The sequence below is a fragment of the Miscanthus floridulus genome, chromosome 1 (assembly GCF_019320115.1).
Source record: "Miscanthus floridulus cultivar M001 chromosome 1, ASM1932011v1, whole genome shotgun sequence".
NCBI classification, from domain to species: domain Eukaryota; kingdom Viridiplantae; phylum Streptophyta; class Magnoliopsida; order Poales; family Poaceae; genus Miscanthus; species Miscanthus floridulus.
In genome coordinates, this window is record NC_089580.1 from 3282416 (window position 1) to 3308731 (window position 26316).

Here is a 26316-nt window from a genome sequence, read left to right on the forward strand (position 1 = left end):
TCTATTTCCCTGTCCGCCTTAATTACGATGAAAATCTCGCCATCTTCCTTCCCATCGGCATATCCCCTGTTTCATCGGTAGTAGTCTTCAAGTCTTCCTTCATCGGCATACTCACTGCTGCATCGGCAGTAATCTTCAAGCCTTCCTTCATCGTCATACTCACTGTTGCATCGGCAGTAGTCTTCAAACCTCCCTTCATCGGCATCGACAATAACACCTCCAACCTCATCGGCAACGCCCGAGTCTAAACCAACCTTTCCACTGACCATCACCAGCTATCGGCAACCATCTTTACAAGCTGGCTTTCATCGGCTATCAAAGTACACAGTAACCTTCCCCTCGCCGATTAGTCCACTCCGATCATTATCACGTACAAAAAAACGGTGTCAACACATGCCCCCCAATTTCGGAGTATAAAACCATTAATGCTCCGAAATTTACTCCAGATAACGCTTGCCTTTGCCTGATTACCGTAACTCATTCTCCAAGCCAAAACTTGATTTGTTATCAAATCCAATCAAATCTAATCTTGATTCACGCACTTCAGTAAATATTGCACAATCGCCAACCACTCTTGCCTTGATTATGGTTAAGATACCGAAACAATAACCCATCGGCAAGATCTTAACATGATAATGCTGCCATTTTCAGAATTAAAATATCCTGTATCGATATCCCTTCCAAGTCATGATTACTTGTCATCAACTCATCTGTACAATCCCTTGATTATCGCGCAAACAGTTACCATATCCATCTGAACCGCCTTGACCTATATGCGCGCGACATAGAGATAAGTCCAAAATACCCTTATTCCGGGCGGCTTATAAATAGATTTCTTCGGAACCCTCATTTTCTACCTTCAGCCTCCAATCCTTGGCATTCTCTCTCTCGGCGGCGACTCCGACGAACAACTGCGCGACCTCAACCAACAAGAACCCTTCTCCGGCGCTAACTTCAAGTCTCCGGCTCGTACCTCCACCTTCCTCAAGACAATGGCCATCAACTTCGACATCCCCGCGGTTCGCTCCACTTCCATTACCTTTTACTTTGATCTTTTTGCAAATTCATTTAGTTGGTGATTTTTCCTTTCTTCTGTTCTCTGGATTCTATAACCTTAGGAACTGCGCAACAAATTAGTTATCCCAACCGATCAGCCACGCGTCCAATGCCTTGGACCAATGGGCAACCCAGATCCAACCGATCTGATCAATGCAGAGGTTAACAGAATCCCCTTTAGAGCCCAAAATTTCTCTCTGAATTTGTGGAAAGACACATTCCGATCTTGGCCCAAAACCACCAAAGGGTGGAAAGATTGGTACTTGAGGGTTAATAGATCGATGCAAGTATACTGGGCAGAACGAAGGTTAGACCAATGCATTAGGCTATCTATTGCCGATATGCAGAAAAATGAATCAATGATAATTGCAGCTGCTTATTTCTGGTCAGACACGACCAACACTTTTATGTTTGGACATGGCCCAGCTACTCCTACCCTTGCCGATATCCACATGCTTACTGGCTTGGACATCTCAACTGCCGATGAAGGCTCCATCTATGGTAGAAAGTCTGAATATAGGGTGAATACCCGCAACATCGGCGGTTGGACAGGATACATTCAAGAATACCAAAAGACCGGGACACTTAACCAGAGGGAACATGCCACATTCCTGAATATGTGGTTAGAAAAATTTATCTTCTGTGGTCGATCAGTAGGACCAACCAACGCCTTCCTCCCTGCAGCTGAACTTTTGGCTAATGGCGTAAGGTTTCCTCTTGGCCGATACCTTCTGAGCTCCACTTATCATCTTCTTCATCAAGTGTCTCAGAAACTTTTGCTTGGCGAACCCATCGGTAACCTGGGAGGCCCGTGGTGGTTTATCAACATGTGGCTGAATGCCCATATGCACAAACGTTTGCAATGGGACTTTTTTGCTCAACAATTCCCATGAGAAATTGCTGAAGACTATGTGCTTGGGGATGATGAATCGGCAACACGCTCACCCCTCAATTTTGGTGAAGCCATAATTGTCCTTCCTGGAACAGAAGCCAACGAAGACCAAATCGGCAGATTCTTTCAAAGCTTCTACAATGGTCTTTCTCGTGATCATAGGGCCTGGGTGCCTTATATTGACGAAGAAAACAGATTCCCCCTTCTTTTCAACTTTGCCGATGACACTCTGAATCAAGATAATGAGCTCATGATGGCTATCATCACTCCCAGGGCAATTCCAGTAAACACATTCGGCAGCGGGAAAAACACCAACATTACGTATGAATTTTACAACCCATCGGCAGTATCCCGCCAATTGGCTTTTGGGCAACTGCCAATCAAACTCTGCTTTGCCGATGTGATCAAACCTAGGGAAACAATCACCTGCGGAACAGATTGGAACAAGGTAGTACAACTCTCCCCCGATGCCGATACTACAGATGTTGATATATCCACCTGGACACCAATATCTTTCATCACCGAGTCATATAAGCAATGGTGGCGAGAGTGGAAAGAACAACTGTTCGCAACTTCTGCTCACACATATCGGCACATGATCGACCCTGAATATGCCATCCCTGACGACGCAGTAAGTTTCTTTTAACTCCCTTCTGCTTTTCCCTTCATATATCAGTAACTGATTCTCTTGTAACAGGTTAACAACCCAGCACCATCGGTGAGCAAAAGTGGGAAACCCTTCAATCTTCGGCCTGTTTCCCCAACATCGCCGATCGGCTACAACGCTCCCACCTTAGCCGCTTTGACCCACCAGAAGATTCGTACCAAGACCATCACTTCCAAGTCCAAATTGGCTACATCCAGGGCTACTCCATCAGCTGCTGCTACAACCTTGGTCAAAGCATTCAAGGTAACAACCTTGTTTATTTTTACTTATGCCGATCACAAACTGTATTAACCTTAATCATCAGGGGGTAAGAGCTGCTACTGGATCATCATCGGCAATTCCGCCGATATCAAGCACCACTTCTTTCGATGAACCTTCAGAGGTAGCTTCTTGACTTTACATTTTATCTGTTAAATATCATATCTTACACTTGTTTTGCAGCAACAATTGGGTACATCGGCAAACGTACCAGATGTCCAAGCTTCACAACCAATAAGTGTCGATGCCCCCCAGCCAATCTTTGCCGATGCCCAAGCAAAGCGCAAAGCTTTAACAGATACTGAAGCACAGCCAAAACGACAAAGGTCTATGCCGATCCCTACATCTGCCCCAATGTCATTGGTCATCATACCTCAAGAGCCCACCACCGATGAAGTCACAGAGGATATCCCATCGGCAAGCTCAGCCGATCCCCCACACGACATACTCCAGGTTGCTTCCTCCAGTCAAGCACAGGAAATTGCCTTGAAACAGGTAAACCGATCAACCTAGCTGATTTACAATACTCATACTTACCCTTAACTGATCTCCTTTTCTCTCTCTCAGGAACAAGATTCCCCGAACAGCCTATTTTCCTTTGCCATTGACATTTCTGACGACGATGGAGAGGAGACAAGTTCTTCCCTTGCACTGGGAACAATATCGGCAGAGACTAAATCCAAGTTGGAAACCCTCCTGAACTTGCTACAGCAAGGTACCGCCCAACTGGTAGATGACTCGGACCCCGCAAAGGCAATTTTCAAAACAATTCGTGGCCAGGTCCCTGCCGATGTTGAGGAAGTACTCTTCCCAGCAGCTCATTTAGAAAGCCGCCAACTGCAATATCAACGGGCTGCTCAGCGCATTGCCGATAGAGCAGCTCAAGCTCAACTCAAAGAAGAGATGCTACAACTGAAACAAATTGCTGATGAGAAGCACAAGGGCATCGTCAACTTGCAGACTTCGGGTGCTGCACTTAAGCAGAAAATCTTGGATTTATCAGCAAGGAAGATAGCTCTATTGGCTGAATTGAAAGAAGTCGATGCAGCCTTAACTCATGCTCAACAAGAAGAAAGCCAGCTACCCAATGCCGTCAAAGCCCTTCAGCAAGAAAGAGATATCCAGGCTCGCAAAGCTTTAGCCATGAAGAAAAAACTCAAGCCTGTGGAGGGTGCTGCCGATGACGATATCAAAGAAATGGAGGAAGCCGACCAGATTCGCCTGCGTGCGATATTAGCTATCCAATCCTTGTTGAACTTGTAATCTTATTTATTGTATCGGCACTTTATGAGACATTGACATCCTTGCATAATTCTAGCCGATAGTACTGTTATCGGCACTTATACTTTTATGCATCTATCCAGATACTAGGGTAATATTTCTTTAAATATTTTCCATTTAACGCTCTGGGAAACACAACCCCTTCGAGGGTTTCTAAAATATATGCATTACCAGGAACAGACTGATTTATCCGATATGGACCTTCCCAATTAGGAGACCACTTTCCAAACTTTGAACTTTTAGTCCCAATCGGTAAAATCAATTTCCAGACCAAATCTCCATCGGCAAACTCCTTTACTTTCACCTTCTTGTCATACCATCTAGCTACTCTTTTCTTATTTTCTTCGATACTAACTAAAGCCCTTAACCGATGACCCGCCACATCTTCCAACTCATCCTTCATAAGAGTATTATAATCATCGGCTGTCAGCTGATTTTGAGAACGTATTCGTCTAGAGCCAACTTTAATTTCCCAAGGCAATACTGCATCGTGTCCATATACTAACTGATAAGGCGTTACTTTGGTTGCACCATGACATGACATCCGATATGACCACAAGGCTTCATTTAATACTGTATGCCACCTCCTAGGATTTTCTTCAATTTTGCGCTTAATGAGTTTGATGATCCCTTTGTTAGAAGCCTCAGCTTGACCATTAGCTTGAGCATAATATGGAGAAGAATTTAAAATTTTAATTCCCATACCTACAGCAAACTCATCAAATTCTCCTGATGTAAACATAGTGCCCTGATCGGTAGTGATAGTCTGAGGAATACCAAATCGGTAAACAATATGCTCTTTCACAAAATCAATCATATTGACCGATGTCACCTTTTTTAAAGGAATTGCCTCAACCCACTTTGTGAAATAATCGGTAGCAACCAGAATAAATTTATGTCCTTTACTCGATGGCGGATAAATCTGACCAATGAGATCAATAGCCCATCCCCGGAACGGCCACGGTTTGATTATAGGGTTCATAGCCGATGCAGGCGCTCTTTGAATATTACCAAACTTTTGACACCCCTGGCATCCTTTAAAATATTTAAAACAATCTTCAAGAATAGTCGGCCAATAGTACCCATTCCTTCTGATCATCCATTTCATCTTGAAAGCCGATTGATGTGCCCCACATACTCCTTCATGAATTTCACCCATCAAGCTTTTCGATTCATCATTGCTAACACATCTAAGTAAAACTCCATCTATAGTTCGATAATATAATTCATCATCGAGGAGCACATATTTGGTAGCTTGGAACCTTATACGTCTCTCAACCTTTCTATATGGATCCTTTAAATAATCGACAATCTCTTTCCTCCAGTCATCGGTATCAACTGCCGATGTTAGCACTTCCTGAATAGGCTGATACCCTGAAGCATGCTGAGCTAGTCGATTAGCTTCCTCATTATGCAATCGAGAGATATGTTCAAGACGAAAACCTCTAAATCCTTTCAACAATTGCAAACATCTTTCATAATACGAAATCAAGGCTTCACTTCGGCATTCATAAATTCCAGCCAATTGATTTATAACTAGCATAGAATCACCAAAGATTTCAACAACATCGGCACGTATCTCCTTCAGCAATTCTAACCCTTTTATCAAGGCTTGGTATTCAGCTTGATTGTTTGTCGCTGTAGCAACAATCGGCAATGAAAACTCATACTTCCTTCCTTGAGGTGAAATTAACACAATGCCGATACCTGCTCCTTCACCACATGTGGACCCATCGAAGAAAAGTGTCCAGGGAGCAACCCCCAGAGAGTCCACTGTATTACAATGCTGAGTGACAAAATCAGCCATCACTTGCCCTTTAACTGCCTTAGTTGATTTGTAACGTAGTTCAAATTCTGATAATGCTAAAATCCATTTGCCGATTCTACCACTTAATATCGGCATCGACAGCATATACTTGACCACATCGTCTTTGCATATGACCGTACATTCGGCAGATAACAAATAATGCCTTAATTTGACACAAGAAAAGTATAAACACAGACACAATTTTTCGATGGCCGAATACCTCGTCTCAGCATCCCCTAATCTTCTGCTCAAATAATAAATAACACGTTCTTTCCCTTCAAATTCTTGAATAAGAGCTGAACCGATAACTGTATCATCAGTTGACAAATATAACCTGAAAGGCTTCCCATGTTGAGGTGGAACTAGCACTGGAGGATTTGATAAATATTTCTTAATTTCATCAAGGGCTAATTGCTGTTCAACTCCCCATACAAATTCCTGATCAGCTTTCAATTTAAGTAGTGGGCTGAAAGCCTTGATCTTACCCGACAGATTAGATATGAATCTTCTAATGAAATTAATCTTACCGATCAAAGATTGCAATTCAGTCTTATTGGCAGGAGCAATCACCTTGTTAATTGCATCAATAGACTTCCTACTGATTTCAATGCCCCGCTGATGCACCATAAAACCCAAGAATTGTCCTGCCGATACACCAAATGCACATTTATTAGGATTCATCTTCAATCCATGCTTCCTTGTGCACTCCAGTATCTTTCGCAGATCGGCTAAATGTGCTGTGATATCTCCAGACTTAATCACTACATCATCAATGTAGATCTCCACTAATGTGCCGATGTATTCATGAAAAATAAAGTTCATAGCTCTTTGATAAGTAGCACCGGCATTTTTCAAACCAAACGTCATGACTATCCACTCGAACAACCCCACATGACCTGGACATCTGAAAGCAGTCTTGGGAATATCTTCTTCAGCCATGAATATTTGATTGTAACCTGCATTACCATCCATGAAGCTGATAATTTGATGTCCAGCCGCAGCATCAATCAACAAATCAGCAATCGGCATTGGATAGCCATCCATCGGTGTGGCTTTGTTGAGATTCCTGAAATCAATACAGACACGAAGTTTTCCATTTTTCTTATAAACAGGAACCACATTAGAGATCCACTCTGCGTATCGACATTGCCGAATAAACTTTGCTTCAATTAATTTAGTTATTTCGGCCTTAATGTCAGGAAGTACATTAGGGTTGCATCGGCGCGCTGGCTGCTGATGTGGCCGAAATCCAGATTTGATAGGTAACCGATGTTCAACTATCGATCGGTCTAATCCAGGCATCTCAGTATAATCCCAAGCAAAACAATCTTTATACTCTTTTAACAAATCTGTTATTCGCTGCTTACACTTGGAATCTAACTTAGCACTAATAAAAGTAGGTCTTGACCTATCGCCATCACCAATATCTACTTCTACTAAATCATCTGCCGATGTGAACCCTTGACCTAATTTTCCATTATCGGCAAACCTATCCATTAAAACTCTTCTTCAGAACCGACTGCTTGGATCGGTGGAATTTCATAATCAGCAACTCTAAGGAACTCTTTTTCCCAAGCTTCTCCTGATATGCATTTAGTTCGCTCATAAGTATCTGATTCTGCCGATGCGATGATATAAGAAGAATCACCAGGGACGACCTCAATCTTATCCCCAATCCACTGTACGAGGCATTGATGCATTGTAGAAGGAACACAACAATTAGCATGAATCCAATCCCTCCCTAGAAGCAGATTATATGCACCCTTGCCGTTGATAACAAAGAACGTCGTTGGCAAGGTTTTGCTGCCGATGGTCAATTCAACGCACACTGCCCCTTTAGCCGGTGACACATTGCCTTCAAAATCTTTCAACATCATATCGGTTTTGGTCAAGTCTTGATCTCCCTTACCAAGTTTCCGATACATCACGTAAGGCATAATATTAATCGCAGCCCCTCCATCAATAAGTACCTTAGACACAGGCTGCCCATCAACTCTGCCCTTCACAAATAAAGCCTTAAGATGCTGTCTCTCGTCATCGGTAGGTTTCTCAAAAACAGCCATCATTGGATCTAGTGTTAACTGAGCTACTTGATCAGAGAGAACAACTTCTTCCTCATTATCAGATAGTGCCAAAAACTCCATCGGCAACATGAATACCATATTAACATCTGCCGATGGACCCTTATTTTTGTGTTTTACCTGCCACTGCTGATGACCGGGCCTTTCATTGGAGGAATTTTCCTCTTGGTATAAATCCTCCTGACGCTCACGTTGCATCCTCCTTCTCTGCGTCTTTGTCAGACCCTCTGGGCACCATCGAGGAAACTTGGTTTTCCAAACCGGCTGATAACAAGTCCTAGTTGGTTCTACACGACGTATATTAGGGTCCCTGTAGAATATTTCCTCATCGGGAACTCTTGCGTTTGCCATCTCCTCAAGCTCCTCTTGATTCCTTGGAAAATATCCAGCGCGTTTACCAAGCCTCTCATGTACACTAAGTCTGCCCCCCAGCCGATCATGCACTGATGCTCTGCCTCTGATCGGCTCATTGATAGACAAACCCTGATTACCAAGTTGAAACCTCCTTTCTGAGCGATTGACCCCGTAATAACCATTACACTCAGGGCAATTTTCAACAGTTGGCAATTTAATACCTTCTTCCCAGCAATGGATGAAAAACGGACATCTCCAATGATCTTTATGTCGATTCCATTCTTCCTGACGTCTCACTTCTTGCTGTTGTCGATATCGGTCATTACGTTGACGCCAACCCTCCTGCTGCCTTCGATGAGTAATCACAATGCCAGGTCGAGGAGGATTTTTGGAACTACTGCTTTCTCCTAGCAAACCCTTACTTTTTGCATCATCGGTAGTTATCCGATGTTGGGGGTCCACTGACGCGTTTTTCTCAGCAGCCTCTGACGTCAATACCTTGGTCTTTCCTTTGGCATCCAACATATTTGCTGGAAAAGGGTGTTGATCAATTTTCATCGGCTTCTGGGCCTTGGAAGTACCAAACTTAATTCTCCCAGATTCAATAGCCGATTGTAACTGTTGCCTGAATACCTTGCACTCGTTTGTACTGTGTGAAGTTGCATTGTGCCATTTGCAGTACAAGATCTTCTTCAGCTCTTCTGCCGATGGGATCACATGATTAGGTGACAGCTTAATTTGGCCCTCTTGAAGCAGAAGATCAAATATTTTATCGGCCTTGGTGATATCAAAGGTAAACCTTTCTGGCTCTTTTTGACCAAAGGGACATGATATCGGCTTTTTATTCTTAACCCACTCAGCTAAGCCGATAACTGGTTCTTCATCAGAGTCAGAATCTCCTACTTCTTCAACAAATGATACCTTTTTACTCCAATTCTTTTTAGGTTCAAAAACCCTAGTATCTTGATCAGAGATCCTTTGCACAAGATGACTGAGGCTTTCAAACTCCTGAGAAGCATATCTGTCTTTAAGATGTGGCAATAACCCTTGGAAAGCCAGATCGGCAAGCTGCCGATCATCCAGCACCAGGCTGTAGCACTTATTTTTTACATCTCGTAGCCTTTGTACAAAGCTTTCTACCGATTCATCATTACGCTGTCTCAATTTTACTAAATCGGTAAGCTTCTTTTCATGGATTCCAGCAAAGAAATACTTATGGAATTGTTTTTCTAGATCAACCCAAGTAATAATAGAATTTGGTGGTAATGAAATGAACCATGTAAATGCTGATCCAGACAAAGATGATGAAAATAATCGAACTCTTAATTCATCTCTGTTAGCTGCCTCTCCACATTGAATAATGAAGCGATTGACATGTTCCATTGTTGATGTATCATCTTGTCCAGAGAATTTAGTGAAATCTGGTACCTTGTACCGATTTGGGAGAGGAATTAAATCGTATGCAGGAGGGTATGGAGTCCGATAAGAATAAGTATTGACCTTGGGCTTTATCCCAAACTGATCCTTCATAATTTCTGCTATCTTATCGGCCCAAAAAGCATCAGCCTCCTGCTGACGAACTGGTTGAATTTCTACAGGAGGTGCCTGCTGACATCCCTCCACATATCTTTGTGGCCCACGATCTCCAGCAATCGGCATATTTGCCGTTACTTGTGGTCCATTAGCCTGTTGGAAAGGATTCATCGGCTGAGCTGCCGATGCTTGATTCTGGAAACCAGCTTGCATATGACCTTGTTGAATCCCTGCAACCTGCTGATTTCGCTGAACTGTATGTTGAACAGGTAACTGTCCTGACCAATCGTTATTAGAACTCATCGGTACAAAACTTACCGATGGCTGGTAATTTGCTGATATTGTTGGATAATTATAACCGGTTTGAGGCATGAACTGAACCCCAGTTTGACTCATAGCAGGGGTTTTCTGCTGCATCGGCAGTAAGCTCGCCGATGGACTTGAATTGAATGTTTGAACCATAGGCATCTGGAAACCTCCTGGAGTTGGTTGCACAGAAGTAGTTGCGGCATATTGAGGCACTTGAGCCATCGGCGAAACGGCCGATGGTATAGGAGCTTTTCCTACTGCATCAAACACTTGAGGTAATCTAGGATTGAAAGCAGATGACTCCGGAGGCATGCCATATCCCCACCAATTAGTAGGAATCTGGCTATTCTGAGACACAGGGCCTGACATAGCTGATGCCGATAGATCTGTATTAAGCTGAACTCGCCCTCCTGGTAGTACCTGATCTGATCGTATCGGTGTAGATTGAATATTAGGTGAGCCTGCCAATACTGGAGGGGAAGTAACTTCTGTACCCACAACGGCCGAAGGAGCCGATGGAGTTTTGACAGATGCCGGCTCTGGTTGATGATAGGCAGGCCCAACGTAATGTGGTGCCGCTTGTCCTTCTTTGAGAGTTCGAACCACAGCATTATGAACAGTATTGGACAGCACATTGGAATGATTAATCAAAGCATGATTTACTGCAGAATTAACCATCTCTTGAAGTTTACCAGGATTGGAGTCAAAGGTAACCTGCCGAGGCAACGGCAAATCTTGCTTCTGGATGACTTGTCCACTCTTGTTCAAGCTAAACGATCTCAGACAAAGCTGCTTGTATTCTTCTACAGCCTTTTCCATAGCCTGCCTCTGTTCTTCCTTGAGATCTTCTTCTGATACTGCGATAATGTTCCCTGAATCGATCTCGGGATTGAACATATTGATTGATTGGTCCCACCGGGCGTGCCAAAAGATGTGTTGATGCAAAAGTGGATCTGCAAACACAAAGGGCTAATACCCGAATCGATATCCAAAGCGTGCCAGTCGATTTGACCTGCTAATCGACAAGGATGAAGATACGAACACTTTGGTCCTGACAACAGCGATACGCCCGGAAGTCACGGCCAAGAGGTGCTCACGCGGAACTCGAGAATCGCCGAAGGTCGCACTGAAACGATGCAACTCGCCGAATCAATGAGAACTCGTAAAAAAGGAAAAATATGCAAATTGACGAAGTCGCCGAAAAGTAAGTAGATGCAAATAGGAGTAAAAATTGGTTTTGATATTGATTGATCTATATTTTCTTACATTGCCCCTCACTCCATATTTATACCCTGATCTAAAGAGACACAACCGAACACAACTAGGACACTAAGCCCATATCTAAGGAAACACGTGACTCTTACATGAACCATACTCTAACAAATATAGAAAAGGAAATCAACTCCTATCTATTTCCCTGTCCGCCTTAATTACGATGAAAATCTCGCCATCTTCCTTCCCATCGGCATATCCCCTGTTTCATCGGTAGTAGTCTTCAAGTCTTCCTTCATCGGCATACTCACTGCTGCATCGGCAGTAATCTTCAAGCCTTCCTTCATCGTCATACTCACTGTTGCATCGGCAGTAGTCTTCAAACCTCCCTTCATCGGCATCGACAATAACACCTCCAACCTCATCGGCAACGCCCGAGTCTAAACCAACCTTTCCACTGACCATCACCAGCTATCGGCAACCATCTTTACAAGCTGGCTTTCATCGGCTATCAAAGTACACAGTAACCTTCCCCTCGCCGATTAGTCCACTCCGATCATTATCACGTACAAAAAAACGGTGTCAACAACTTTCAGCTGTTGAGTTGTTGTCATTCTCGATTTGATTGACTTGGTTGTGCGGTGCAAATGGTCTTCGCTCATAGTTGTTTGGTCTTGGGGGATGGAAGTTGTCGTTGTTTTGTTTGATTTGAGCTCTGAAGCTGTTTTCTTCCTCAATTCTTCTTTTGTAATCGTCATCTGACTTGCAATATTTTTGAATGACTTCGTAAAGCTCAACAACTATACTTGGTTTTTCTCGAGCAAGATGGGAAGCACATTGGCCTACTCGAAGCCCTTTGATTGCGGCTATTATTACCACTTCATCTGGAATATTTGGAATTTGTGCTTTGATTTGGATGAATATTTTGAAATACTGGCTCATGGGCTCTTTGATTTGTTGCTTGCAATTGAACAGATCTATGTCTGTGAGGCCAGCTGGATGGAATCCTTGGAAGTCAACAAGTAAATTTGCTTTAAGTTGATCCCATGAATGTATGGATTTTGCTTTTAGTGAAGAGTACTATTGCTGGGCTGGCCCTTTAACTACCATGACAAGAGATTTTGCTAACGTAGTTTCATCACCGCCTCCAGAAATTACTGCAGCTTCAAAACTCATTAGAAATTTCCTTGGGTCAGATTAACCATCAAATGTTGGTATCATGTTGAATTTATACCCCAAGGGCCATTGTGCTAGCTGCAAGTTTATTGATAAGGGATAGCTTGTGTCAATTGATATGAATGACTTTTAGAAATTCTTCTCTTGAGAGACTTTGGTTGTTGAGTTTGGGTCTTCTAAATGTATGACTTCGTGACTTGCACATTGAAGTGGTTTGTTTAGTTCACGAAGGGTGGCTTCGGCTTCTTCTATTCTTTGTTTGAGAGACTTTTCTTTTGCTCTCGTGTGGCATTCTTCGAGTTCTTTTTGCTTTCTCAATACTTGCTCTTCTAGTTCTTTGAGTCTTTGTTGTTCGGCTTCGCTTGCCTTTGAAGAACTTAGGTCTTGGGGTGCGTCTTTTTCGAGACTTTGATCTTCTACTGTCGGTGGGTCATCTTTGGTTACCCCAATGGTAACTTTCTTGTTAGGCCTACTCATTAGCTTCGCGTGGTCGTGGGAGTCTTCGAGCACACACAAACGGTGGACGCCAGATGTTGGGTAAAGAAATCACATAATCATCAAAGTTTGAACACAAGTCAAAGTTGTATTCATTTCATAGCCGTACTGTACATGTCAGAGGGGGTATTTATAGAGGTCCTAGCCTTTGTATTTTGTACATAAATGACCATTTTACCCCTGACTCAAATCATTACAACCCCTTTCAACTACAAGGGCGCAGTGGTCTTTTTCTACCATTCTAGTCTTCATTCTTCAATTTGCTCGTCAATCTTTCAGGAGACTTCAATCTTTAACTTGATGAATTCTTGTTCTGCTTTTCTCTGTCTTCGCCTTTCGGCGAAGCCAACTTATTGGCGAAGCCGAACTTTGTCTTCGCCTGTTTCAGCTTCAAACTTTTTCTTCTTCTAGCGAAGTCGAATTTTCATCTTCTTGCTCTGCTTCTTTTTCCTGCAGGTGATCCTTGATGCACAAAGTCAGAGAGTCAAGTCCAAAGTTCCAGGGGGTAAGTTTTGTGGCGAAGCCAAATCCCCAACAAGGAATTAGTTTTTGGCGACAAAAGACAGGTGTTAGGGATTTCTATTTGTATGACCTCAATTAGGCATATGCACAATTTTTAAAACTCAAATCATATTCAGGTTTCTGATCATTAAAATCCAACCAGATATGTTTTATCTCGTTGTCCATCTAATCTCTATATCGAGCGAGGCAGAGCTAGTGGTCAGAGCTGATAGTGTAAATTTGTGAAGGTAATTACAAATCTGCACATGACAGAATATAGAATTATAGATAATGTAGCATGCAGAGGAAGTGAGGATAAGGTACCTGTTACTGGTGGAGATGGAGGTAGAGTATGTGGAGGCGCTTCAGCGCTTGACCATCCCGACGACAGAGCCGGTACAGTCGGAGGCAGAGATGGAGGCAGATGCGGTGGGGCAGTCCAGTCGTTACCGCAGCTGCAGCTCGGGATGAGCCCAGATGAGGAAGGCGCCGCGCCTAGTGGCAGCGGCCGGTGGAGGGCGGAGGCCGCCGGTGCGCTGTGGCTCAAATCCTAGCGCCCCGACAGCCTGCGCGCGGGCGGAATGCTCTACAGGTGAGGGCTGCGGCGGGCTGCTGGAGATGCGTGGAGCTGGTGCTGTAGTGGTGGGTGCTGGCCGGCGGTGGCAGGTTACCGGCGCCGGAGTTGACGAGCCCCGGGCGGCGGCGGTCGAGCGTCTCCTGCTCCCGTCGCGAGTCGCGCGGCCGTGACTCTCCTCTGCAAGTCAGACCGAACAAAACGAAGCGGAAATCCTTCTTTCCGAGGCAGGGGGCAGAAAGGTCTTTTCCCGTGCCCCAAACAGTGCCCAGGATTTATTGGAATTAAAAAGAAGAGAAAATGAGAGAAATCCCTCAGATTCGAGGAATTCGTGTGCCCAGGGTTATATTTTCAAAGGCTTACGAATTGAGTGTCAAATCTGGAGAGGCGTGCGAACTCAGTGTCAAATATTGAAATTTCTCCGCCGTAAATAGGACTGACGATAATGCTTACAAACGCTATATTTGATAGGGCTCCTCCGGTGCTCGAAAGAAGTTCTATCGAACAGTTTAGTGGAGGAGTCGTTTAAAGCTATTTTTCAGAGGAAAAAGATGAGCCAGAGCCATTTTAAAGGAGCCATAAATTATGGCTCATTCAACACGGCCCGATTCCTCTGGATGAGACACCCTAAGTGATGCCGGACACAAAAATGCCAAATTAAAATGTTACAGACAGGAAATACCTATGCCTATATATTCAGTTAGGAAGATACTTGTGTCTAGAAATTTATAAAAGAGAAGGATTAAGTTATCCTCGACATCTAGTGATCTAGATGTATAAAAACTAGGAAAGACTAAAAGAGGGGCTTCATTATCGCATAAGGGGGGGAGCACCACTGGGCACGACTGGCTACCGCAAAGCATAGCGCCGGCTAAATATCCTGGGTTGAAAGAGGCCGCCCTTGTTTGTATGAGATTAACGATATTGCAATCAACTGGTCAGCACCACTAAAATCGATTCTACTCGCTCTGTTTCAAATTATAAGGGCACCTTCAACAATAGAGTTAACTTGCTAGCTCATATAAATTTAAAAAAACCACAAAAAATAATAAAAAAAGATAATATTGAGTAACTCAAACATACTGGTATAGAAAAATGTATAAACATAGACCCATAAATCTTTAAAAAGTATGTGAGCTTAGCTCTTTACGAAGAACTAACTTATTATTCTCTCTTTCTTACCCCAACAAAATATTTTATGACTAGCGCTTTTAACACTGTTGGAGCAGCCCTATGTTACTTTGGTAATATTCTAAATCAAACTTCTCTTATTCTGACCAAATTTATAGAAAGGTGTACTAGAATTTATAACATCAAATTAGTTTCACTAAATCCACCATGCAATATGTTTTAAGAGTGTACTTATTTAGTATTGCCGATGTCAATATATATTCAGTTTTGCTATATCATGCCAGATTAAAATCTTTTCATCCACATCTGAATTTTTTGTTTTCCTTTCCTTTCCCTTTCTTCTTTCTGAATAGGATGCATGGAAAGAAATAAAACTAAGATTCGGGTAAAAATCTTCTCCTACATACCCTAGTTTTATTCATTGTCAACTTATGTTGGATTTAGAATCAACTTGTATGATTATTTTGATGCAATTTCTAAATAGAATTGGTGTATCTAAAAAAATAATATGTGAAAAGAATATTTCACCCGATTTTTGCACACATTTAATCTGGGCATCTAAGTGTAGGAGGGAAAATTTTCACTGGAAAGAGAGTAGACGGTTCTTATATATTTTTATAAACTTGATCAAAGTTAGTGGAGTTTAGCTTAAGACAAAACCAAAGTGACTTATATATTTCTATGAACTTGATCAAAATTAGAGAAAATTGATTTAAGACAAAGCAAAAGTGACTTATAATTGAGGGAGCGAGTATAAAAGGACAGAGTAGCCTGCCGACATTGGGTCTCATAAATAATGAACTGATTCTACTACGTTTAAGTCCAAACAACAAAGGGTGAAAAGAAAAACATAGCCACAGCACCAGCATGTCTCAAAATGGTCTGAACAAATGATCAAAAGCACGCTATCAGCTAAACACGAATTTATTTCAGTCCATTCTTGTACTCAATTCTTAGCACAAATGGAAATAATAATCACAGGGTAAAGATCTATACTGATCAATGGCACCAAAATGAGCATAGAAGAGGTAGCTGTTTCAAGAGTGTAACTCATATACCAAATCTCTTTAGAATCACAATTACAGCACCGCAGTGGTATATAAAAAGATTGTCGACAGTGGACAGCAAAAATCGTATGAGCTACCGTTGACACACAATGGTGGCAAGTAGGGAGAACTGTAAGCGCCGACTGCATGGGTCGCGCAATGAGAAGCATGAGGAAAATGTTGCCGAGGGAAGAGAGTACCATGAAAAGAATCTATGGACCACGAGCCTTTGTGAAGCATAAGCATCCTGATGATTGGCCATCTGGTATCATGCCACCGCCTTTGCTCGTGTCCAGAGCCTCTAAAAGCTGCACCACATCATCCATATCAGGGCGTTTATCAGGGTTTGCATCCCAGCATTTCCGCATAACATTCGCAAATGCGCTTGGGCAGCAGCGAGGAATGTCTGGGCGCAAATTCTGCCGAAAGAAACAAGGAATGATTACAAAAAAGTAATGTACATATATTTGCCATCAGCACATTACATGGGGGAGAGAAAGGAAGAGGTAATTGCACATCAGCAGTGTAAATGGAACACAGGGCAAACCTGGTGAACAACGGCAGATGAGACATCAGCAAAACTTAGGTCTGGGTAAGGCATGTCACAACAATAGATTTCCCATAAACAAATGCCAAAACTGTAAACATCACACTTCCTGTTGTATGGCTTACCATCAAGAACCTGTTATAGAACATAAAAAGAACAGGAACATTTTATTTTTAGCGTGGGAATAACTGAAAATAATGCACATTATGAAACAGAAAAGAAAAAAAGGTCAGTCCAGTAAATACCTCTGGAGCCATATAACCAAGTGTGCCTGTTGCACCAGTCATGTCCTTTGGATTCTGAGCCTCAACACGAGCAACACCGAAATCAGCAATCTTAAGGTTTCTCTGTGGAGTAAGTAGCATGTTTTCGCTTTTCACATCCCGATGTACAATCTTTCTGGAGTGCAGATAGCTCAATCTGCAGAGGAAAGCTCCAGACAGTTACCAGTGGATTCACAGAAAATAATGCATGGCAGTATTTCAGCTTAAGTGTTCTTTACCCTCTAGCCAAATCCAATGCAAGCTGAACCACAACTTTGTAAGCAAGCTTCCGTTGGCTGTTCTTTATCAAATATTGCTTCAAAGTTCCTCCAGCAAGATACTCTACCACGACACAACATGCTCTTGCAGGAAAATTTGTACGTGCACCACCATTCGAATTGTTTGCTGGAATCTTAAGGTCTGTGGTCCCCATAGATGCACCCACAAACTACGAGAAAAAACAACACCACGCATTTAAGTACTTCTCAATAGCACAAAAGAACAAATCTTTTATGGAAGATACCAGCTATGAACTGGTCATGGGCAAATTTTGGTAATAATCAGTAAGCTAAGGATCAACAGCTTTACTACATGAACAAGCATCTATACGGAGCTACAGACATGAAGATGCATGGGTATGCATGAAAATATTCACCTTTGTAACATTGGGGTGGCTGAGCTTATGCCAAACAGCAACCTCCGTCTTGAATGATGTTCGTAAAGCAGCAGTTTCAGCTTCTGTGGCAAAACCATCTTCTCCCCAATCCAAAAGCTTCACTGCATGTATCACACAGTAAAATTACTTATCTGTCCCATGGAATTGTGTACATATAGTGCACACATACGTCAACATGACAATTGAAGATCAATGAAGCATCACAAGTCATTTGTGATAACAAGATAAAAGAATCCCTATTCAAACAGTGAACGTATGTGGATGTTAACTTTGGAGAATTGACTAAAAAAGATTTTTAAAAAAGAACAGAAAAAGGAGACCCACCCCCTGCACCAGCCCAAACTAAATGATATTGGTATTTATTGCTAATAAAGAAATAATAGGAAGTGAGGTGCTCCATGGTCTAAAGACCACAATCTTGTAAGTCAAAGTAATAAATTTTAGATGAAGGAAATTGAATTGGATCAAAAAATAAAATCTTAATCTGACAAAAATGTAGCACAAATGAGCTTCCAATAGCATTGTCATTTGTCCTGGTCACATATCTACAGCTGATGAACACAACAATGGTATCTATTAATGATGCAACGATAGCTTATTGAATATTGACAAGCACAACAATGGTACATCTAATCTTGAGAAGGCTGCATGAACATTACAAAGTTTGGAAAGATTAAGTGCAAAACATTATTTGCACATCAATCTCCAAACGACTTGAAGATCAATTGATAGAAGGATAGACACTTAAAAACATAAGGAAAAGGAAAAGAGGTCAACATCGAAACATCTCTGTGTTGGCAAAGATCACCAGATCACAGGTAATTAGGAGGATAACTTGGCCTGTGGCCTTCTATTGAACTGCAAAATACAAGACAGTTGAATTGTACAAGTGGTTCCCCCCCCATGTGCTCTTATAGGCCAGGGGTTTATCCCAGGGAATATTCTAACTACCTAATGGTAGATGCTTTAGGAAACTTGGCTGCCAAGGTGTTTATCAACTTCACCACCAAGGCAAGCCCTACCAACCACATTAGGACTGTAATGTAAATGCTGGAAAACATGAACACTAGGCTAACTACTGACACTCTGACTGGCAAGAAACTGACTAAGGGGGAATGGGGCAGGAGGACTGCAGCCCAAAGGTGAAAAGTGAGAAGGAGAGGAAAGCATGAGAACACAAGCATACTTTGGGAAGTCCAGAAAGAATATCCTGAAACTATTCATGCTGCAAGGCCATCAAGTGGGAGTATGCAAATATGCAAAGGCACCGCACACATGCATATCTAAATTCTAGGCATGACAAGGTTAAGTATGGTCCAACCAGAGCAGCCCATAGTTACTATCTTACTGGATTTCTCCATTCAAGAAACAGATTCTTCAGTATACTAACCACCAACCATTAAGGTTAGATGCACATTTTAAACCATAGGTTTCAGTGAGCAAAAGTTTCTTTTTAAAGGAAAAAAAAGGCAAGCATGTCTTAGAGCCGACGATTTAGATATAGCATATGAAGCAGTTGCATAAAAGCACAGTAGCTACACTGGAAACAAGAAAATGCAGCATTGTGTCAAGCACGAACAATCAAGACGAACCCTGGATTAAGGCAGAGTAGTGCTGCCACGTATTACTTTTCACAAAATTAAGGCTCCCATTCCATAGGTCACATGTGGAATAAACTTCAAGAAGTAAGCTACTGGAACTAGTCTCACTAAATGTATCATACAACCAACACACAGATGCATTGTTTCGATCATGTAGTATACCTTGAATCCGTAAGACAGCATAAGACTATTACTAAAATGAGCCTGTCTGCAACATTATCGGACACTTTGAAAGCAGCAGAATTACCTGCAACGTCCTGTCCATCATAGGTGCCCCGGTAAACTGTGCCATACGTCCCCTGAGCGATCACATAGCGGATCTCCAGCTTCGCGAGGTCGATCTCCCACTCCTCCTTTGGCCCCTGGGATTTGAGATTGGCTTTGCCCCAGGTCTTGGTGAGCTGCTTCTCCAGCTGGATGTCGAGGCTCGTGAGATCAATCTTGTCGGCACGCACATACGTATCGTTGCTTCCCAAGCTGCCAGACCTCTTCAGCTTCTCCTTCGCCTGGGGCATCTCGCTGGTGCTCGACGCCATCGCCGCAGCGGCCGAAAGCAGCTTTCTGGGAACGATTCCGGGAGCCCCAAAACCAAGAACAGACGAACAACTCCTTTACTGGAGATGGAGGACCGGTGTGCTACAGAACATCCTGGAGCACCAGAAACGAAACAAGAACCGGCTCCTTGCCCCCAAGAAACCAATCCAAGAATCGGTAAAGCCTTTTGACTGCAGGAGATAGCTAAAATCTTGGCCGAGACTTGACTGGACAGATGTACCACCAAACAAAATTCCCCGAATTAGGCCGTGACCTGACAGGAGATAGACACCGGTGGATCCAATCCAACAAGTAAAGAGAGGTTGCGGTTGCGGCTGTATTATACCGAACTAAAGCGACGGTGGCTGCACGAAAGTGAAGAGGCAGCCCCTGGAGACCGACCGGCCGAGTTGACCACAAGCGGCCGACGAAACCGGCAGGAAGATCGCGAGCTGGAGGCGCCGACCGCTCGAATCCAATCAAGCAGAGGCCAGGTTGACCTGACCCCCCGCACCGCAAGAACACGGGACCCGGCGGAGCCTCCGGTCGCGGAGCGCGCGAATCGGCGCAAGATTACCTCCGGGAAGGAGACGCGGAGGCGCCGTTGATTCGTGGACCGGAAGCTCGGCCGGTTTGGCCGGGAGCGGCGGTAGAATTGCGCTCGGGGCGGGGCGGGGTGGGGGCGGTCCTGGTGTTGACGAAGCGTGGCGAGGGGGCAGATAGTTTATTGCTACAGCCACCACCCACCACCGGCAGCTGCGCCCGCTTCGCCTAGGCCTGTCCGCTCGCCTTGCCGGCTCGGCGGCTGCCTTGTTGTAGGCCGCGTCTCTTGCGGCCGTGTGCCGCGAGGATATGCTGTTGCTTCGCCAGCGGCTACGATCCAAGCTGGACTGCAGGCGAGAGATTTTTCTTTCGCGTACGGTCTTGTTGTATGTTTTTTATACTAATAAAAAAATAAAACGAATTTATTAAGCCTAATTAATTTGTTATTAGCGCATATATTACTGTAGCACTATATTATCAAATCATGAACTAATTAGGCTTAAAAGATTCATCTCGTAAAGTAGTCATAATATGTACAATTAATTATTTTTTTAGTCTATATTTAATATTTCATGTACGAAACATCCGATTGGATAGGATATAAAGGTAGGCCTTACGGCAGGCGCTCAAGATGATTGTCGGTCATCGCTGTGGGTCCTCGGTTTTCAATCAAAAAGGCTGGCAGATTATGCAGGCACTTTGATATTTCTTTCTCATTAGGTGTTTGGTTTCACTCAGGGACGTAGCCAGCGGTGGGGCTAGGGGACTTCAGCCCTCCTACCCATCCTGAGCACATGGAGTTTTTCTAAGTTCTCCTTTAAAATTTTATGCATATATGTATTAGGTAGGAGGGGCTAAGGTTAAGAGAAGATAAAAAAAACCTCTATTCTTTTATTCAGCCCCTCCTAAATTTTTTTCTGGCTTCGTCACTGGTTTCACCTCCTAAATTTTAGTCGCTCTCCCATCGAACGTTTAACACATGTATAGAGTATTAAATATAGACTAGTTACAAAACTAAATGCATAGATTGAGACTGTTTTGCGAGATGAATATTTTAAGCCTAATTAGTCCATGATTTGATAATGTGGTGCTACAATAAATATGTGCTAACGACGAATTAATTATGCTTAATAAATTCATCTCGTGGATTACTGATGGATTCTGTAATTTATTTTTTATTAGTATCTGAACATCTCATGCGACACCCCCATGTAACATCTTCTAAAGTTTAGTCCCTAAATCCAAACACCCCTAATCTAATGCTACGTGGTTCCATGAATCCAAACACCCCCTAATCTAATCCAAATACCCTCTCTTTTCGGACCACCGACGAGTAAATTTGTATTTATGTGTCTGGTTCGGATGGTGTGCTCGGAGAACATAAGTGTTTATATTGGTTCGGGCGGAACGTCTCTACGCCCAGTTCGCTGCTGCTCGTGTTACCGACACTTGGTTTGCAATAGGGGTCACAAACAGACGAGAGAGGGAGAGAATCCCAAGTCTCTGGTGGAAGAAGTGAACGGATGCTGAGAGCTCGCTTGTCGCTCAGCCGTGTGCTCGTGTCGTGCTCTTGTGTTTCGATTCTGTCTCCTTTCATGGGGCGCCGTGCTTCCCCTTTTATAGGTGAAGGGAAAGCGCGGGTTACAGCGGAGGAAAAGAAGAAGAACGAGAAGAGAGAGAAGAAGGCTTCCAGGGTTGTCGGGTCCTTCTTCTCCTTCATACGGGTCCCGCTGATCCTGTAGATATCAACAGGGACGACTCCACGCCGCGGCCCTGTTCATCACTGGTGCCATGCGCATGGGTCATCTACCGGTCATGGCGTTTAACTCTGTCCCGGTGGATGTCGTGGTGTACTGACGCGCCTGTCAGCGTCCATACGAGGGTTAGGCAGAACAACACTGGCACGGTCGACACTGTTTTTGATGTGAATCCCCAGGTATGGCCCGTCATGGCCACGGGTTACATTGAGGCATTCCAGTCTCTTTTCTGGTGTCAGAGTTTTGACCTAGGCCATACGTTTGGACCTAGAGTGGTTGACGGCGGTATGGGTCCCCGTCGGACGAGACGAAAACCTCATCCGGCCTTGGGCGAGACGGAGCCCGCACCCAAGACGTCGGGCGAGACGGAGCCCGCGGCCTCAAGGTCGGGCGAGATAGAGCCCGCGGCCTTGGGCGAGACAGAACATGCGTCCTTGGGATCGGGTGAGACGGAGCGTGTGGCCTTGGGTCAGGCGAGACCTTTTAATACGTCTTGACCCATCCGAGTAAGTCAGAGTGGACGCTAACTTCCTTGCTTTGGATACCCTTAATATCGATACCCGACACCAAACAACACTCTTGTTCCACCAACTAATACAAGTAAATTATTACTTTGTGATTTATTATTTGTCTTTATGTCATAACATATCAATTTTTTTCTTTGTCTGACTATAAAGATAATTGTAACTTGTTAATTGTTTTTGTGCCCACACAAATCATATTTCGTCGGTTGCGTTGTTTTGTCTAATGGGTTTTTCATTCTCAGAACCGAAAATTACAGATTGTGGCTATAGAAATTGCAATGAACCAAAAGTGCATTTTTAGTGCAATAACCGTCGCGGGAAAGAAAGTTAAAATTGAGGCACCTGAATTTTAGCAAATCGCAAAAATATATAAAAATAGTTAGGATAATTTAAAAATAGTATAGGATTCCTGATGTAAAATTATCTTCTATATTTTAGGAGTGAATTATCAGAAATTGTTGAAGATGGTCTTATTTATTTCTCCTAATACTTTTTTGCAAGTTGGAAAACTCCATGGTTTCAGGAAAAAAATTCTTATGAACTCTTGGAGATACACCAATAATAATATGATGGTTTTGCTTGTGTTTTATCAACGTGGTTTGCAAGTTACCACGTTTTTTTAAAAGTTTGGTCAAGAGCGTTGCCCTTGCATTTCAAAATATAAATTGAATGTTGAGTTGTAGCTGTTTGAACGATACTCCATCTGTTCCACATAATAAGTCGCTTTGATATTTTTGGTATGTTGAATTTGCTATATATCTAGATCAACGTTATATCTAGATACATAGTAAATTTGATGCATCAAAAAAGTCAAAGCGACTTATAATTTGGAACAGAGGGAGTACTATCTAAGTTGTACATCTCCCTTACACTTCATGATGCAAAGTTTTGCCAAGAACGTCTCACTTCATAATGCTAAGAAAAAACCTAACTTAAATTTATTTTTAAACTGTTTAAAACAGAGCCTACATATATTGGCACTGTTATTTTAAAACAAAATATCATTTGGTTTATCTTTTAGTTAATTTGATTACCTAGAAAAGAATTGACTTAAAGGGTTGTGATGGTTTTATTCTTTGATCGATATAATGTGATGTCAGGAAAATACTTGGTGTTTGAATACCACAAGACCTTATTTAAGTATATCAGCCCTCCTTTTATACACAGTAACTACAAAGGGAACGAGAAAATAAGTCGGAATCATATAAATTTCCTTGTCCAAGAAATGCCTGTACAGAATACAATTATCCTACCTTGTGCACAAAAGAATGCGATTTTGGATGCATTTTTAGTAAAGTGTCTAAAGTTTGACCAAATATATAGATAAAAATATTAATGTTTATAACATCAAATAAGTATATTACAAAAATGTATCTCATTTTCATGACAAATTTAATGATACTTATTTGATATCATAAATATTAATGTTTTTTTATATAATTAGTCAAGCTTATGATACTTTAATTTTGTACTATACTTGGATTGTATTTTTTCGTGGACGGAGAGAGAGTACATTGTACATTACGTATCTCCATGAAAAAAATACAACTTCATCAAAAGATAGATAGTGCGGTGTAGCTATGGAACTCTAAAACCAGGCATCGGTTTTTGTACTTTAGAAGAAAGAAATGATATCACCAAAAGTATCTTTTACCGTTTATTCAAATCTTCAATTGTGTAGCTATGGAAGATGATTAAAACCAGCTATTTTATGGCATGTATTACCCTATGATGGCCGGAAATTAATTATGACACACATAGATACTATGAAACAATATCCTATGATGGTTTTTTTAGGGGAAATATGGATTTCCATTACTCAGACAAAGCTGAATCTTCAGCAATTACAGACTGAATATGTGCCGGAATGGAGACCAACACTGGTTCCTCTTCCGGATCACAAACACTACCAAGACTAGCCAACTCATGTGCTACTCTACTATAAGAATGCGGGCGCTGTTGGACCCTCCATGAAATAAAATTCCACTCTAACAGGCTTCTTAGCTCTTCAACAAGATTGAACACATCACTGAGAGCATAGTCATCAGAATAGACAGCTTGCACCACCGCGATCGCGTCCGTTTCAATGACAACGTGGCCAACACCAGCCGTGACGGCAGCTTGTGTGCCCTGGATGCATGCAATGAGCTCGCTGTTGGGAATTTAACTTCGTCACAAAACACAGCCCCAAACTTTGGAGCTAAATTCTTAAGATTCCGTAGGAAAGCGAAGACAATATTTCAACTTCGTATGAAAAGATTTGACTTCGCCAAGAAGAAGGAGAAATCAAGATAAAGAAGAAGTCAAGACCAAAGCGAAGACATAAGTTTAACTTCGCGGGTAAAGATTTAGCTTCGCTAATTAACGAAGACAAAGAAAAACAGAGCAGAAATTAACTAAGACAAAAGGCAGAATTTCCCAGAAGAATGATGGCCAAATAGAGGGATGAAGATTGAAGTAGTGTAAAATGACTACTTCGCCCTTATAGTTGAAAAGGGTTGTAAATATTTGAGTTAGGGGTAAAATAGTCATTTTATGTAAGATACAAAGACTGGGGCCCTATAAATACCCCCTCTGACATGTACAATACGATCATGAAATAAATACAACTTTGCCTTGCGTTCAAACATTGATGCTTGAGTAATTTCTTACCCAACATCTAGCGCCCACCGTTTGTGTGTGCTCGAAAACTCCCACGACCATGTGAAGCTAATGGGCAGACCTAATAAGAAAGTTACCACTGGGGTAACCGAAGATGACCCACCAACAGTCGAAGACCATAGTCTTGAAAACGATGCACACCAAGACCCAAGTTCTTCAAAAGCAAGTGAAGCCGAAGAACAAAGACTCAAAGAATTAGAAGAGCAAGTGCTGAGAAAGCAAAAATTAACTTGAAGAATGTTGCGCAAGAGCAAGAGAAAAGTCTCTCAAACAAAGAATAGAAGAAGCCGAAGCCACCCTTCGTGAACTAAATGAACAACTCCAAAATGCAAGCCACGAAGTTATACATTTAGATGAACCAAATTCAGCAATAAAAGCTTCTCAAGAGAAGAATTCCCAAAAGTCATTCATATCAATTGACACAAGCTCTCCCTTGTCAACAAACTTGCAGCTAGTACAATGGCCTTTGGGGTACAAATTTAACATGATAGCAACTTTCGATGGCCAATCTGACCCGAGGCAATTCTTGATGAGTTTTGAAGCTGCAGTAATTTCTGGAGGCGATGATGAAACAATATTGGCAAAATCTCTTGTCATGGCAGTTATAGGACCAGCACAATAATGGTACTCTTCGCTGAAAGCAAAATCCATATATTCATGGGACCAACTTATAGCAAACTTGCTTGTTGACTTTCAAGGATTTCAACCAGCTGGCCTCACAGACATTGATTTGTTCAACTGCAAACAGCAAATCAAAGAGCCCTTGAGCCAATATTTTAAAAGATTCATCCAAATCAAGGCACAAATTCCAAATATCCCAGATGAAGTGGTAATAAT

The 26316-nt window shown here is 42.5% G+C and overlaps 2 protein-coding genes across 5 annotated transcripts; one reads left to right on the forward strand and one right to left on the reverse strand.

Moving 5' to 3' along the window:
* Positions 1-2865: 2865 nt before the first annotated feature.
* On the forward strand, positions 2866-14093 carry LOC136451162 (uncharacterized). Its single transcript, XM_066451921.1, has 5 exons — positions 2866-2997; positions 3057-3368; positions 3441-4109; positions 13578-13626; positions 13927-14093. Exons 1-5 carry the CDS (start codon positions 2884-2886, stop codon positions 14091-14093), a joined length of 1311 nt encoding a protein of 436 aa, XP_066308018.1. The 5' UTR covers positions 2866-2883.
* A 2131-nt stretch (positions 14094-16224) lies between these two features.
* Positions 16225-20816, reverse strand: LOC136487794 (serine/threonine-protein kinase 54-like). 4 transcript variants are annotated; one of them, XM_066485523.1, is made up of 7 exons: positions 20341-20814; positions 19708-20221; positions 17839-17960; positions 17423-17631; positions 17166-17340; positions 16921-17055; positions 16225-16792 (listed from the first exon to the last, which is right to left on the reverse strand). In XM_066485523.1, exons 2-7 carry the CDS (start codon positions 19994-19996, stop codon positions 16586-16588), a joined length of 1137 nt encoding a protein of 378 aa, XP_066341620.1. In that variant the 5' UTR covers positions 19997-20221; positions 20341-20814; the 3' UTR covers positions 16225-16585. The 4 variants fall into 4 exon arrangements, with proteins under 4 accessions (XP_066341620.1, XP_066342051.1, XP_066342476.1 ...); XM_066485954.1 differs by having other exon boundaries at positions 16225-16681; positions 19708-20816; XM_066486379.1 differs by having other exon boundaries at positions 16225-16681; positions 16859-17055; positions 19708-20816.
* Positions 20817-26316: the final 5500 nt, after the last annotated feature.